This window comes from Diabrotica undecimpunctata, chromosome 2 (assembly GCF_040954645.1).
Source record: "Diabrotica undecimpunctata isolate CICGRU chromosome 2, icDiaUnde3, whole genome shotgun sequence".
NCBI lineage: Eukaryota > Metazoa > Arthropoda > Insecta > Coleoptera > Chrysomelidae > Diabrotica > Diabrotica undecimpunctata.
This window is the reverse complement of record NC_092804.1, coordinates 60,368,707-60,383,718: the sequence shown is the minus strand read 5'-3', so window position 1 is coordinate 60,383,718 and position 15,012 is coordinate 60,368,707. Positions and strand designations below refer to the sequence as shown.

Here is a 15,012-nt window from a genome sequence, read left to right as displayed (position 1 = left end):
GCAAAATGGGGTGTTGCTCTGTCTTACTGGAATCAGATATTTTCATTTCAGTAGGTCGGATCTATTGCGTTGGAATATAAGTTGGTCAACGCTATAACGCTTTAAAATCCTTAAATTTTTAATTCCTAATTCATAAAGCAGTAACTCTTATGCGACCCTGTATAAGATTTTAAAAACATGCAATACACATTTTAGAATGTTTAAGTTACCTTGGGTATAATGCTTCATGTTTAAAATCTAATAAGGTCGCTATAAGCAGTTTTTAAACTATGTCTTATAGAATTTATTTAATTGGTCAAAAAGATCACACGATACCAATTTCGCATAATAATTTTGGCGCGAAACGCCGGTTAAGGAAAATCACGTCTTCATTTCTTACCACACGTCCACGTTTCCTTCGGTTCACCAGGCACTAACGTCCCTTCCTCTCTGCTTGATTACAGAAAAAAAAGTATACCTCTTTAAATATATAGGTACACCTTTGGTTACCTTCGCTAAGATTCCTTCTGGTGGATGAATGGATGGTTATACATATTTATTTTCGTACATACGTTAACCTGTTACTCTGTTCTTTTTCGGCCGATGTACCAATGGACTATTCAGAGAAGTAAACTAAATTTCCTATTTAATTTGTTGACAATCTCAGCATCAATAGGTAAAAGATTAAAAAGTGAAATGATATTTTTTTATAATTTTAACCTTAAATAAAAATTTTATTATTTCAACATAATGTTAAATAAAAATAAATTCTTAATTTTTTCCTAAGTTTTCTTTTTTAAAAGTATGTGATAATAATAATTTTAGTAAAATGTTAAATAATTATGAAATTTCAATACTTTCTTAAGTAATTTATAAAATATGTAAAAATTGTTCTTCAGATGCCTGCCAATAATGAATAATTTAATTAATATTATATACATATACCATATTTATTTTAATATATAGGTATGTATATATATATATATATATATATATATATATATATATATATATATATATATATATATATATATATATTTCAAAAAATGTGTCTAATTAAGCCATGGTAACATTTATTTGCAATAAATATTCGCCTCTTCACTTCCTCCGTAACGTTATTATCAGACGTGACTAGGGATCCCAAGTATTTAAAGTTTTTTACCTCCTCTATGTTGTATTCTCCTATTGTTATATTTTGTGGCTGCCTTATTTCTGCGTTTTTTCTTACCTGCATATACTTTGTTTTGGTCTGATTGATTTTAAGACCACTATTTTGTGCAGCTCGTTCTATTTGGTCGTATGCCTCTATCATTTCTCTTCTTGATCTTGCGATTATGTCAACATCATCTGCAAATGCTAGTATTTGCACGCTTTTATTAATGATTGTTCCTCGTGTATTGACTGTTGTGTCCCTCAGTATTTTCTCGAGCACGATGTTGAACAAGATGCATGATAGAGCATCTCCCTGGCGTAGTCCCTTTTTCACATCTATTGTTTCCGTTAATTCATTTTGTATCCGGATTCTACTTTCTACTTTTATCAGATAACGTCGCAAGAAAGACAAAATGCCAAATATATAAAACCCTAATAAGACCAGTACTCACATATGGCTCAGAAACCTGGACACTTACTAAAAGAGAGGAAACGTTGTTAGCCACCTTCGAAAGAAAAATCTTGCGACACATATATAAGGGCACAAAAGAAAACGGAATATGGCGAAGACGATACAACTCTGAACTATACAAAATATACCAGGATCCGGATATTATAACATTCATCAAAATAGGACGGCTGCGTTGGATAGGACATGTAGAAAGAATGGAAGAAGGCGAAATACCAAACAAAATATTCAAACAGATGCCAGTAGGAAAAAGAACAAGAGGAAGACCGAAACTGAGATACTTAGAACAAATAGAAAATGATATAACAACCTTAAAAATAAAAAACTGGAGAAAAAAAGCACGAAACAGATCGGAATGGAGAAGAATCATAGAACAGGCCAAGACCCAAAAAGGGTTGTCGAGCCAGTGATGATGATGATGATTTCAAAAAATGTTGCTTTATATATTATTAATAATTACATTATTTTATTGCAGTAGTGTAAAACAACAGGGGAAAACTTCCCACTATTCCTAATCGCGAGCCATTGTTTTATCGGTGCACCTAAACCTAGGGACAGTGTTTTCTCTGTTATTTGCCCACAAAAGTCTCAAAATTTTGGACACGATATTCGAAATTCTATTGCCTTTAAAATGATGATTTTACTTTTTTAATTTTTTTTAAACTTTTGTTGAAAAATTGGATTATACTCTTCAACGTTCTATTATAACCAAACTTTTTACGCCCATTACTTGAAAGAGTTTTTTTTTCTGTAATCGTTGATTTTTGTTTTACCTTTCTGTGTTCAGTAATAATCGAGAAACGCGTGTTTCAACTTTAAAGAAAATTGCTAAAAAATACTAAAATCTAATAGTGAAACGTGTTACTCATCATTGGCGGTTAGTTTCATCGTTATCGCCTTCGTGACGTCAAATCTCATGAACGTACGGTCAGTTAGTTCGTGTTAAAACTAATTTGAATGGAGAATAATGTATTAATTTAAACGCCCAAAGTGATACGCCCATTTCAAATCGCAGTGTGCTTGAACTGCTAAAACAGCCTTGTCACAAACATAGTTGTTCACGAAATTTGAAATACTCATATAAAACTGTTTATTTTCGTTTGCAATATTTTAACCCTCTGTATATCAATAAAAACAAAATGTTTACATGAATTTTTATTTTTAAATTGAAAAATTGAATACCGAATGGATCATAAAGACATTGCAGATTTGGAAACGAAATTTATACAGTAATTTTTTGGAATTATATTGTCTATATCATATAAAGTCACTTAAATAACTATTTGCTAAACGGGCCAGCTACCAGCTACATAAAAATGACACAAAATAAATCACAGTTACAGTAAATAATAAAATAAACCTGTAATATTTACTAGAAAATATAGTTTGCAATTTCAAGTGTAAACAGAAATATTTTATTTTTACAGATACTTGCAGAACAACCAGATATCGTATATCAAAATTGATTCGTTTCCCAAGTTACCGGTTTTGCAGCTCTCGCTTATGGAAAATAAAATAAACAACATTGATGGAGGAGCATTCGCCAACTTGACACAACTTAGAAGTTTGTAAGTATTCCTTTATATGACTAGTTGTAAACAAGTTAGGTAGGAAAACTCGAAAGAAAACAAGAAATCGAAAAATAATATATATTTTTGTTTATTATTAATTAATTATGAACTTCTGCGAGTGTAAGAAATATGTATGTCTTATTACTAGTAAATGGAAGATAATAATTAAAGACAATAATAAATGGATGGTCTCATGCCAGAGTCAACCAAAAGCCGAAATTGAAAGTTTTCAGTACGACAGTTTAAAGTTATACAGGTGTTATAAAATATGCACAATATATTATAATAGTGTTTTACTCTTTTATAAGTGTTTGCAGTACATGGTTCACTTTGGCAAACCTTTTAGCATTTAGTTCTGTTTGGCATAAGAAGTATAAATAAACAGTTATTTTTGTTTGTTATCAGGTTTATTAACACATCATTAAATTTGAACTAGCAATACATACGAATAAAATGGTAATGGCAATATTTAGATTGCATTGTTCATTTCATTTTTCCTCATTTGTTGAAGTTTTTTTGTAAAATTGGTGATGACATGGTGGTACGAATTGCAAAAGTGATCTGATATCATTAAGTTTTGCTTGACTTAATTTTCGTCCTTCAGGGTAAAGAATGCTTAAGTTTAAAGAAGCCAAGTTTACAGGTCGGTCTTTCAATCTCTTATTTAGATTTACTGAATAAAATTGTATTTTTTTGTTATGTTTATATTTGCATTTCATAACTCCTGGATGGTCTTGAGTAAATTTCATTTGTTTTATTTTTAACCATTCTTCTTTCTGTTCATTTGAGTCTTTTTTGCCATTTACCAGATTTTGTTTTATTGCTTCTATACTCTTGAGATCCTCTTTTTTCATGCATACTACTGTAAATTTGTTCTTTTTAACTCTTGAGTTTTAAATTATATTATGCCATTGTGTAGGCACATAAATTTCAGGATAATATTTTATTTTTTTTTCTATCACCAAAAGCACTATTGTTTTATAGATATGAATGTCCTGGCTCAGAAAACTTATGAACTACTTCCTTTAGGTTTAAATTAGGACACTGCACTATATACATTTATAACGCGGCAATGTTAATATTGCGGTTTTGGTCGCCACATGAATGGGATCAAGCAATCAATATGTCTTTATTATCATGGGTATTTATAAATTTTAAAATACATACATGCTATTTCCTGGGAACCTCGTGAGGCAGTGCTCTCATCCCAAACATGCATTGTCCCGACATCATTTTTAAAATTAGGTATACCAAGATTGTAGCATAAAAGCTGCCTCTTATAATAAACAACTCCTGTTGTCAGTTTAGAAAGAAGCATTACTTTCTGAAAATCAAAACTAATTACTGTATTTTTCCCTTCTTTACTAATCTTTACTGCTAACTGTACTTTTCTGTGGTGTAGTTCCTGGTTTATTTTCTTATCCTTTAACATTGCTTCATCTTTATTTTCCTCAGCTGCCTTTATTTCAATGTTTAACCTGTCACATGTTTGACAGGTATCTTTTCGTGGAGGTTTAAAACTAAGATTAAAATCACGTCTGAACACTTTTTCATAAAGCGATTGGCTTGGAATTTTGTCGACATTTTTCTCTCTTAAACTATCATTATTGACAAATTTAAATTACAATTCAAGTATTTTTTTGGGATTGAGTTCTAAAGTAATGACTATGGTAGGGAAACTTTGTATGTGATTTTTGATTTAATCCATTGTGGATGGTGAAGTTTTGTTATGAGGCACTTGTTTCCCTCTAAGATCACTTAAATTTCCACTTTTTTTCTTAAGCAAAGCGCGATGTACTCTACTACTACTGATTTGTAATATTTCCATAAATATTTTTTTGCATACTTTAATATCTCCGTTTTCAGAATGGATATAAAATTCACGATATATTTTTTTTTTGAAATATCAGTGTTTTTACGACGTCTTATTATCGTTCTACATTTTACAGCACCACTTATTATACTTGTTTTAGTTTCCTAAACAAATTAGAAAAACTTTCTTTTTGCTGCGCTGTAAGCTTATTTTGGCATGTCAATTTTCAATTGCAAGAATAGTCATTAAAAGATTTAGAGTATATGACAGTACCTGAAGTATTGACATATTCTTTATCAGCTGCCCTTTTTTGCTTGCAAATATTTTTTTTCCACTTCATAGGATTAGATTTTCTTTTCTTGTTACGAGGTTCTTCCTGATCTCTGGTATTTTCTTCATCTGTATAAAACACAAAATTATTAATATTTTATATACGTAAATATTTTACAAGTAACATAACTTCATTATGAACATAAAAAATACTTTCAAACACACATTCACTATGCATAAGATAGACAATTTGCATTTTCTTTTGCCAACGTGAACTATGTGATTTTAATTCTTTTTTACAATTCCAATACAAAAATGATGGAATATTTTGCTTCATTTTAATATATATAGGTAAAAACCATGTTCGTACGTTGCTGCAACTGGTAATATTTCACTAGAACTCTCAGCGGACACACAACGGAAAGAGATACATTTTCACATTGACAAACAATCCAAAACATAACCATACTTTTATAATGAATTTTTATGTTAATAAATATTATTATCTTACCTGATTCTGTAATATCCGAATCAGGACTTGGATGGTAATCATCTGAAGAGCCACTACTAAAATCAGCGAGTTCATCTTCACTAGAATTTCTATCAACAATGTTATGACAATGTGAACTGTGTGCACGGGAAGCCATCTTGGACTGAATGATGGTTTACTATGGCATATGACAATCAGTACTATCACCCTGGTGCTAAACAGAATTTATTAGTTTCCAGCTGATGTTTTGTTTTATTCACATAGTTCATTTTGGCATAAGTTTAGAACAAAAGTTTGCCTCATAATGGTAATGAAAAAGTAAAAACGAAGAAAATGTACATAGGTAGTTCACTCTGACATGAGACCATCCAAATGGTGAATAACTTTTGTATATTGTTCTGCCATCCTTAGTTCACGTCTAAATTACTTACTTGTTTATTTACACTGTTTTATACTTTTTTATTGATACATTTCATTTCTCAGTACAGTTTTGACACAAATCTAATAGTATTTTAATTTGGTAGAAATTGATAATCCACTTGCAAAAGACAATTACATTTGGTACCATGTATCAGCGTCAAAGTTTGTAGATGTCTTGGGTATATTGAGTCCGACAAATTTCCGTAGGGTAAAGGAATGAATACATTGCTGCAATTAATCGGTGCGTCGACGAATATCGCAATGCGAAATTTTAGCGAGACATACAGCCACGGCGATTAACAAGAACCAAAACATCGGTGCGATGATATTTCGTACGATATGTTTTTTTGTGCTCCGGAGAGTTTAATTTAGTTATAGAATTGTTCAATTTCTTCATCTGGTTTGTCATCTGTTGGTGCATAGACTTGTATTATATTAATATTCATTAATTTATTTTGCAGCTGTATCATCACGATATAGCTCATCACGAACTCAAACTTCTAGACGACGACAATGTCTCAGAACTAACAAACATTTATAACCACATATCCGAAACTGGAACACTGTTACGAATATGGTTAGAGTCTACATTGATCCCACTTCCAAAAAAACCTAATACATCATTATGTAAAGCCTTAAGACTAATTAGTCTCATGAGTCACTCTCTCAAGCTACTTCTTAGGATAATTCCTAATAGAATCAAGCAGAAATGTGAAAACACAATGGGAAATAAACAATTCGGTTTCAGAGAAGGATTGGCAACAAGAGAAGCTTTGTTCTCAATGCTAACACTACTTCAACGATCATGGGAAGTACAGAAACTAATTTACCTCTGTTTTATAGATTTTGAGAAGGCGTTTGATAGGGTTCAACATGGTAGGCTGTTCGAATATCTAGAAATGATTGGAATAGATGATAAAGATCTGAGACTTTTACAATATCTATATTGGAATCAAGAAGCTTCTATTCTGGTAATGGACGGCAAAGAAACAGACAAAATTTGTATTCAAAGATTTGTTAGACAGGGTTGTGTGTTGTCCCCAACTTTGTTTAACGTTTTTCTTCTTCGAGTGCCATATCCTTACGGAACGTCGGCGACTACCATGCTTATAATATTGTTATACTGATCTCGGTCTTGCGCTACGTGTAGCAATTGTTCCGCTGTCAAACCTGTTCACTGCCGCAAATTCCTTAACCAAGAGAGTTTCTTCCGTCCTATCCATTTCTTTCCTTCGATTTTACCGTTGAGAATTAGCCGAAGGAACTCATATCTTGGTCCTCTGATTATATGTCCAAGATATTCTAGTTTACTCCTCTTAATAATATTTAATAGAGTTCGTTGATGTCCCATTCTTCGAAGAACTTCTTCGTTTCTGGTTCTGCTAGTCCATGGAATTTTTCGTATCCTTCGATACAACCACATCTCAAACGCCTCGATTTTATTCATGATATCGGCGTTTAAAGTCCAAGTTTCCATTTTAAGAAAAGTTGTAAACTTTTCACGGATTTCACGGAGTTTAACGTTTACTCAGAAATAATTTTTAACGAAGCCTTGGAAGGGCAATGTGGAGTTCGAATCGGGAGAGAAAATATTAACAACACAAGATATGCAGATGACACCGCGATCATGGCTTAAAGTATCGAAGATCTTTAATTCCTTATATATCGAGTCACTAGAGAATGCTCTAATAATGGACTAAGCATAAATACAACAAAGACAAAGTTACTTGTGGTTAGTAAACAAGACCTCGGCGCTATACAACTAATTGTCAATAATGATCCGATAACAAAAGTTATCCATTTTAAATAACAAGGATTTTGGATAAACATGACACTAAATCCAGACGAAAAAATTAAAACTCGTATAGAAATTGCAAGAGGAGCATTTATGAAACTTAGATCTATTCTGAGCAATTCTCAGCTGAACTTACAGCTGAGAATTAAGTTCCTAAAATGTGTATCTTGTATTACTGTATGGATGTGAAACCTGGATTATGAAGGTTAACATGATGAACAAATTAGAAGCCTTCGAGATGTGTTTATATAGTGGAATGCTCAGAATATCATGGGTCCAACACATTTCAAGCAGAAAAGTCTTGAACAAAGTAGGTTAAGGTGAAGGCAACTTAATAAAGATGATAAAAAAAAACTCAAATATCTGGGGCATATAATGAGAGGAAGCAGATACAGGATAATGCAGTTGATACTCAACGGAAAGATCGACGGAAAAAGAGGAATTGTTAGGAAGAAATACTCATGGATCCGAAACCTTCGTGAATGGACTGGCTTATCAGTAGATAAATTATTACATGCCGCGCAAGATCGATAACGATATCGGCAAATCGTCATAAAAGCTACCCACGCCTAAAACCTGGGCACGGTACCTGGTTTTTATTGCCTTTGCCTTTTTTGTAAATTACCTCGTAGTCAAATTCTTCTAATTTTAGTCTCCAACGTATTAATTTGAAGTTCGGTTGCTTTAAAGAAAATAGGTATTGCAAGAGGCGTTAATCAGAAAGTATTTTAAATTTCCTTTCAAATAAGTAGGTTCGGAAATACGTAGTTGCCCACTATATGTGTGGGCATATGTATCGTGAATTATATCAGACACCAATGGAAAAACGAAGACTGAAGAGGACTTGGCCAGAAGACCTGGTTACATAGGTGAAAATGGAAAACTGTCGCTGGACGGTACGCAAATCAAATCAATATTGTCATCACATTTACTAATTACTCACTGTACTGTTTATGTGCAGATTGTAAATATGCATTTAAAAATAAAAAATACTTGGTTTCTGTTTCATTCAATGTTCTGAAAGCGAAAGCAATTGGTGTATCACTGCCAAATGATTATTGAGAAAGTACTGCTCCAAAAGCGTAATTTCCGGCATCGGTTGTGAGATTAAACGGTTTGAAAAAATCCTGGTATTCCAAATAACGGCTCATTCATTAATAATTTTTTGCATGTGTCAAAGCATTCTACAAATTCGGTTGTATGTTTGATTCTCACATCCTTTTTCAAGCATTTTGTTAGAGGTTTTATTATTTTTATGAAATCTCAAATAAACTTTCTGTAATGTCCCAAGAGTCCAAGAAATCCTTTTATTTTCTTTTCTGTTTACCGAATTAAATATTTTGCAATCGCTTCTATTTTTACTGGTTTTGGTTTTATTCCTTCTTGTATGACTACATGTCCTAAAAAATTAACTCCCTTTTTTAATAACTAACATTTATCGACTTTGATTTTTAATCGTCTTCTCTTAGTCGTTGAAATATCTTTGTGACATTTACAATCTGTTCTCTAGTGATGTTGAATACACGATTACGTCGTCCATGTCAACGAGACATAACTCTCCTTGGAGTCCCTTTATACGTTGTCCATCATGCGTTGAAACGTAGACGGAGCATTCTTAAGTATAAATGGCATTCTTACATATTCACAGACATAGCTCACATTTTTCACAATAAATGTTGTTTTGGGAATGTCTTCCTTAGCCATCTCAATTTAGTAAAATCAATTCGCAATTTGTCGAGAATATCGCTAATATGAGGAATCTTATATCGGTCTTCTTTTGTTTTCTCTTTGACCTTCCTATAATCTAATACTATCCTCCACTTTATTTTATTGGACGAATCTGTTTTTGTTTTGACACGAATCAGAAGTAAATTCTGAAAATGCAGGAATTTCAGCACAATATTTTTGTGAATAATTTTAAATAATAGATGTAACTACGAAAGGTTTATGTTTTATGCAATTCGAAAAATATGAAGAAGCTATTTCTGGAATAAGAAATGATTTTGTGGATACTGTATCGATAAGAAGTCCTAAAGAAGGCTTAGAAATTTCGATAAAGAGTGACTCCTTTTTTTCTGAAAATGAATGGAGTTCTATTACGTTTCGGCTGCTTCGCTTGAGTTCTCTGGAAAATGTACGTCTTCTTCGTATTCTGGTTCTTGATTGTCCTGCTGAAAAATTTTCATAATTAGGTTCTTAGTACTGGTAGTTGGCATTCTCTTCTTCTCTATCTGCTTGGGATTGTATATTATATAATTTTTCTACGGCAAACTTTGACTGTGCTCGGTAATTTGGTCTGAAATTATGGCGGCTCTTGTTTGTGGTACCTGAAATTCCACTCGTGTCGGTCTAGGCTGCTGTGACTGTCCCGGTTTAAGTTTCCATATATATGACTGGCTCTGGGATCTGAATGCTAAATGGTTTGAATTTTGTCTGCCGAATTGATTGAAGTTTGGCTGCCGGAGTGGCTGATGGAACTGGGATTGGAACTGGTTCGGTGGATAGAATTGCCCAACCGGTTGCTGTAATTGAGTAGGTGCAAAATTTGGTTGTTTTGCTGTTGCAAGAATGGTTTTTGAAAGGGTACTGGCATCTGATCAGAGGGTCTTTGCGGTCGACGTTCTTGGTAATTTTCGTTTCTTCCTGATATTGTGGAATGATTTCTCTGATTTCTTTGAGGATATCGTACATTGTGTTATTCTGGCACATATTGTATTGCTGTTCCTCGTTCTGAACGAGGCTACGAGCTAAACCCGTTCGTTCTCGTATGCCTGCTAGGAATGTTATAAGAGCTTATTTAATAAAAAAATTTTGTTTGCTTCTTTTTATATTAGCATCCACAGTATGCAGTTTTATGTAGTTTTTAATACAGTTTAAAAGTCCCATTATTTTTGCGTAAAAATGCATGATAGATTCCGTCGAGCCTTGTCTCAAATGTACTAGGTCCCTTGTAAGCAAATTTTCATCCCTCTGATCTCCAAAATTTTGGAATATTGCATTTTTTATTTCACTTCAAGTTTTCCATCTATATACAGATATAATTTCTTTTTGCTCTACCTGTTAATTTACTTACAATACCATGAAGCAAAAATTTATTTTGTTGAAACTTTAATAAATTCATGTATTTTATTCAGATTTCTGTGAAAATTTGGAAAAATGCATACATTTTTCACTTAAAACTGTGAAACTGCAATGTTTTTAAACTATTTGTATTTATAGGTGATACTCTTAAATTATTTAATATTTCTATTAAATATATTTCCGCAGTTATTTAAATTTTTGTTTAATTTAGCTTCTAAATCTAACTCAAGTCAGCTAAGGACTCAGAGGAGTCTGACATAAAAAAAATATTTTTCAATTAAGATAAATCTTCTTCGCTTAAAAGATAAAAATTATGTTGATGTGCTACCTTCGACCTTGAAGACTTCTAACTTCTAATTCGCTCGGACGAACTCTCTGCAGGCGGTTTTCCTAGTGCTGGTTCTTGGAATAGTGAACAAACACTTAAAAGTGACGAGGATCTTCAAAGAATCTTTTACTTCCTTACTGACTCTACGCCAATTATTAATGTTCTTTTGAAAAACACTTTTTAAAAAACAGAAACACTCAAAATAAACTTTTATTTATACTAGCAAAGATTTTAGTTGCAATTTAAAATATAATATTCAGAGTGAAAAAAGGTGATTTTGTGATGCTTTATTTATAATAAATACACTTGCCAAATTTGCTGTTCTAGTACGTCGCAATTGGTGTTGCAAGATTCCAGAATGTTCAGTGCTGATAGGCATTAACCTCTTATTGAATTTGTGTGATCGCATATACTGAATTCCAGCAATCATTGTACCATAACTCGCTCTATAACAGACGCCTCATGGTTCGTGTCAAACAAAGATATTTATTGTGATCTAGGAATATCTAGGATCAGTGAAGTAATACTTCACTGATCATACTACAGTGTAGTGCTGGGTATCTAAAATGTCTAGAAAATCATCCAAATAAACAAAAAACCATTAGACCTGATTTATAAAATAAATAAAATTTATAAATAAATCTTCTAACTCATCGTAATTGTGTATATATTTTAGATATAATATGGATATGATATATAACAGATATAATATGTAGATTTAATATTATGTATCGTTTGTAAATGTGAAGTGTATGTATATAGCATATTATCGGAACTTTAGTTTTGTTCCATATCAGAGGTCCAGTCATTGGACTGATCTCTCAAAGTCAATTTATATTTCGGAACCCAAAGACGCTTATTAATAAAATGTTTACTAATAAATTGCTGAATATACATTATAAAAAACAATTATTGTTTTGGAATTTGCAAATTACATATCTAATGAAGTAAACTTTTACTTTTTTTTTCGAAAAGAATTCGACTATTTAGGGCAGTGATTCCCAACTTGGGGGCGATCGCCCCCCGGGGGGCGATTTGAGATATTCAGGGGGCGATAGAGCAAAGGGGGCCATATGGGGGGCGACAGAGAAAAGGGGGGCGTTTAGCATCCGGAAAACGAGAAATGGGTAATTGAGAAAAATACGAATAGAGAAAAAAATACAATACTTTCGATCGGATATCCATAGCATAATAAAAAGTAAATATATGTATACCAATGCAGGTAATAATAACACAAACATCTCGTCTAGTCACAGATCTTATCGAACACGAGGCGTCACAATATTAGAATCATTATTAGTCACAATGTTAGAATTCGGACAGAGACGTCGACGTGTGGCAATATAATTATTTATTGAGAATTGTGAGATAGTGTTTTTATTCTTTGCCTTCTCAATAAGTTGTAATTAATTACTCTTTTGTTTTGCTCTCAAAATGTCAGCACCTAAAAAAAAGTGCCGGCAGTACTCAACGGAGTATTTGAAATATGGATTCATTGAATTGCCAGGGAATAAGAATCTACCATTGTGTCTCATTTCAGATAAGTGAGACAGACCCGTCCAATATTTTGTGGTGAGTAAAAGTCTTTTGTTTGTAGGATGTATTTTTTCCATGTACAGTTACAATCATTGAATAGTTTACAGACTTACGTATCTAGGAGCCTATTTTTTAAATTTTTACCCCGTAAAGGCGAGTTACTGTTGGGTCATTGATTGCAAAAGCTACCAAGAAAAACGACAAGGGTTTACTTGCTTCCTACAAGGTATCATTCTTAATAGCAAAAAGTGGCAAGCCGCACACAATTGGAGAAGAACTCATCCTCCCAGCTGTCAACGAGATAGTTGATACTATGTTGGGACCCAGTCAGGCCAGCCAAGTAACAGATGCAGTTCCTCTCAGCAATAATACTGTCTCTAGAAGGATTGATGAAATGGGAGCGAATGTCGAAGATGTTCTCTGCAACAAATTGAAAAGCAGAGAGTTTACTGTGCAACTTGACGAGAGTACACTGAGTGACAGCACAGCTTTGCTCCAATATGTCCGATTCATTGACGACAATGGAGAAATGGCCGAGGAAATGCTATTTGTTAGAAGTCTGATTACTGATACAAAAAGATCTTCCATATTTGAGGTCATTAAGAGATTTTTTGAGGAAAAAGAGATTCCCTTATTAAATATGATTGCCTGTGCTACTGACGGTGCAGCAGCAATGACAGGACGCCATTGGGGATTTATTGCACATCTGAAACAAGCAGTACCTGGAATTTTGTGTGTTCACTGCATCATTCACAGAGAGCATTTGGCTGTCAAGAATTTGATTGGGAGGTTGCACGATTCTCTTCGACTTGTCATAGATGCGGTAAATCAAATTAAAGCAAAACCAAAGAATGATCGAATATTTCGTACACTTTGTGAAGAAAATGATGAGATATTTAATACATTGCTACTACATACGGAAGTTCGCTGGTTTTCTAAAGGCAATTGCTTAAGGCGGTTTTTCAGTCTCATGGATACTGTTATTGAATTTCCTAATAATACTGACCTAACACTGAGTACAGAACTACAAGAGAAGCGAAATGACATCGCTTACTTATCAGATATTTTTCAAAAATTAAATGAAATGAACCTGCAACTACAGGGAAGAACATAAATATGGCCAAAGCGAAGGGAGTAGTCGGAGCATTCATTGACAAACTATCTATTTTTGAAGAAAATATGCAGAGAAGAGAGAGAAGAAAATATGCAAGATCTGAAGTCCCGATTCCCAAGATTTGACTAGTCTGAAAGTGCCAACTTGGTTTATCAATCCTTTTAGCGTGGAAGTTTTAACGGTATGTTCTTCTCTTCAAGAAAACTTGATTGATTTAAGACATGATATTGAAATTGAAAGTTGGTTTCGGGAGTGTGGGTACGAAAGATTTTGGCCGCGGATAAAAGAAATGTATCCAATCTTGTGGAATGCAATCAAATTATTATTATTGGCATTCCCCACAACATATCTAGTGGAGAAAGGTTTTAGTTCTGTGTGTATATTGAAAAACAGACAAAGAAATAGGCTCGACATAATAGAAAGAGGGGATTTGAGGTTGTTATTAACCAACATTGAGCCAGACATAAAGAAATTATGTGAGGGACACCAGGCCCAAGGAAGCCATTAACAATTCTTTTACACACATATAACCATTTATCATTTTACGAAATGTAAAAATAAATAAATATGGATACTTACCTTTTGTATAGATTCATTATTTGTTTCAATTTAATTGGGTGAGGGGGGGGGGGCGATTGTAGTATTCAAAACTGGTGAAACCTGTCTAAGGGGCGATCATGGGAAAAAGGTTGGGAACCACTGATTTAGGGCACTTATTTTGGGCCCAGCATAATTTTGCACATTTGCAATTTTTTGTGGACCAATCTGGATTGCAAAATTATTATACAAAAACTGTTAAATTAATCCTGACGAAATTTGGCACACCTTTCAGTCGTATTATAAAAGTTTTTGTAGGTGGAATATAATAGTTGCTATTATGTTTTTTAAGGGATCGAAAAAAATGAAAGAAGAAACTACATTGTTTTGCAGATTGTTTCCCAATTATTGCTATTTGTTAATCGACAAACATTAAATTTTTAATTTGTAGCTAGTC

At 33.0% G+C, this 15,012-nt stretch overlaps 1 protein-coding gene across 2 annotated transcripts in view; it reads left to right on the top strand.

The window, feature by feature from the left end:
• Positions 1-15,012, top strand: part of Lgr4 (Leucine-rich repeat-containing G protein-coupled receptor 4) — an 832,616-nt gene that overhangs the window by 624,088 nt on the left and 193,516 nt on the right. For both annotated transcript variants that reach the window (XM_072523012.1, XM_072523013.1), the window contains one exon: positions 3,028-3,168. In XM_072523012.1, coding sequence (XP_072379113.1) covers positions 3,028-3,168 — 141 coding nt within the window. The remainder of the gene's footprint in view (positions 1-3,027; positions 3,169-15,012) is intronic.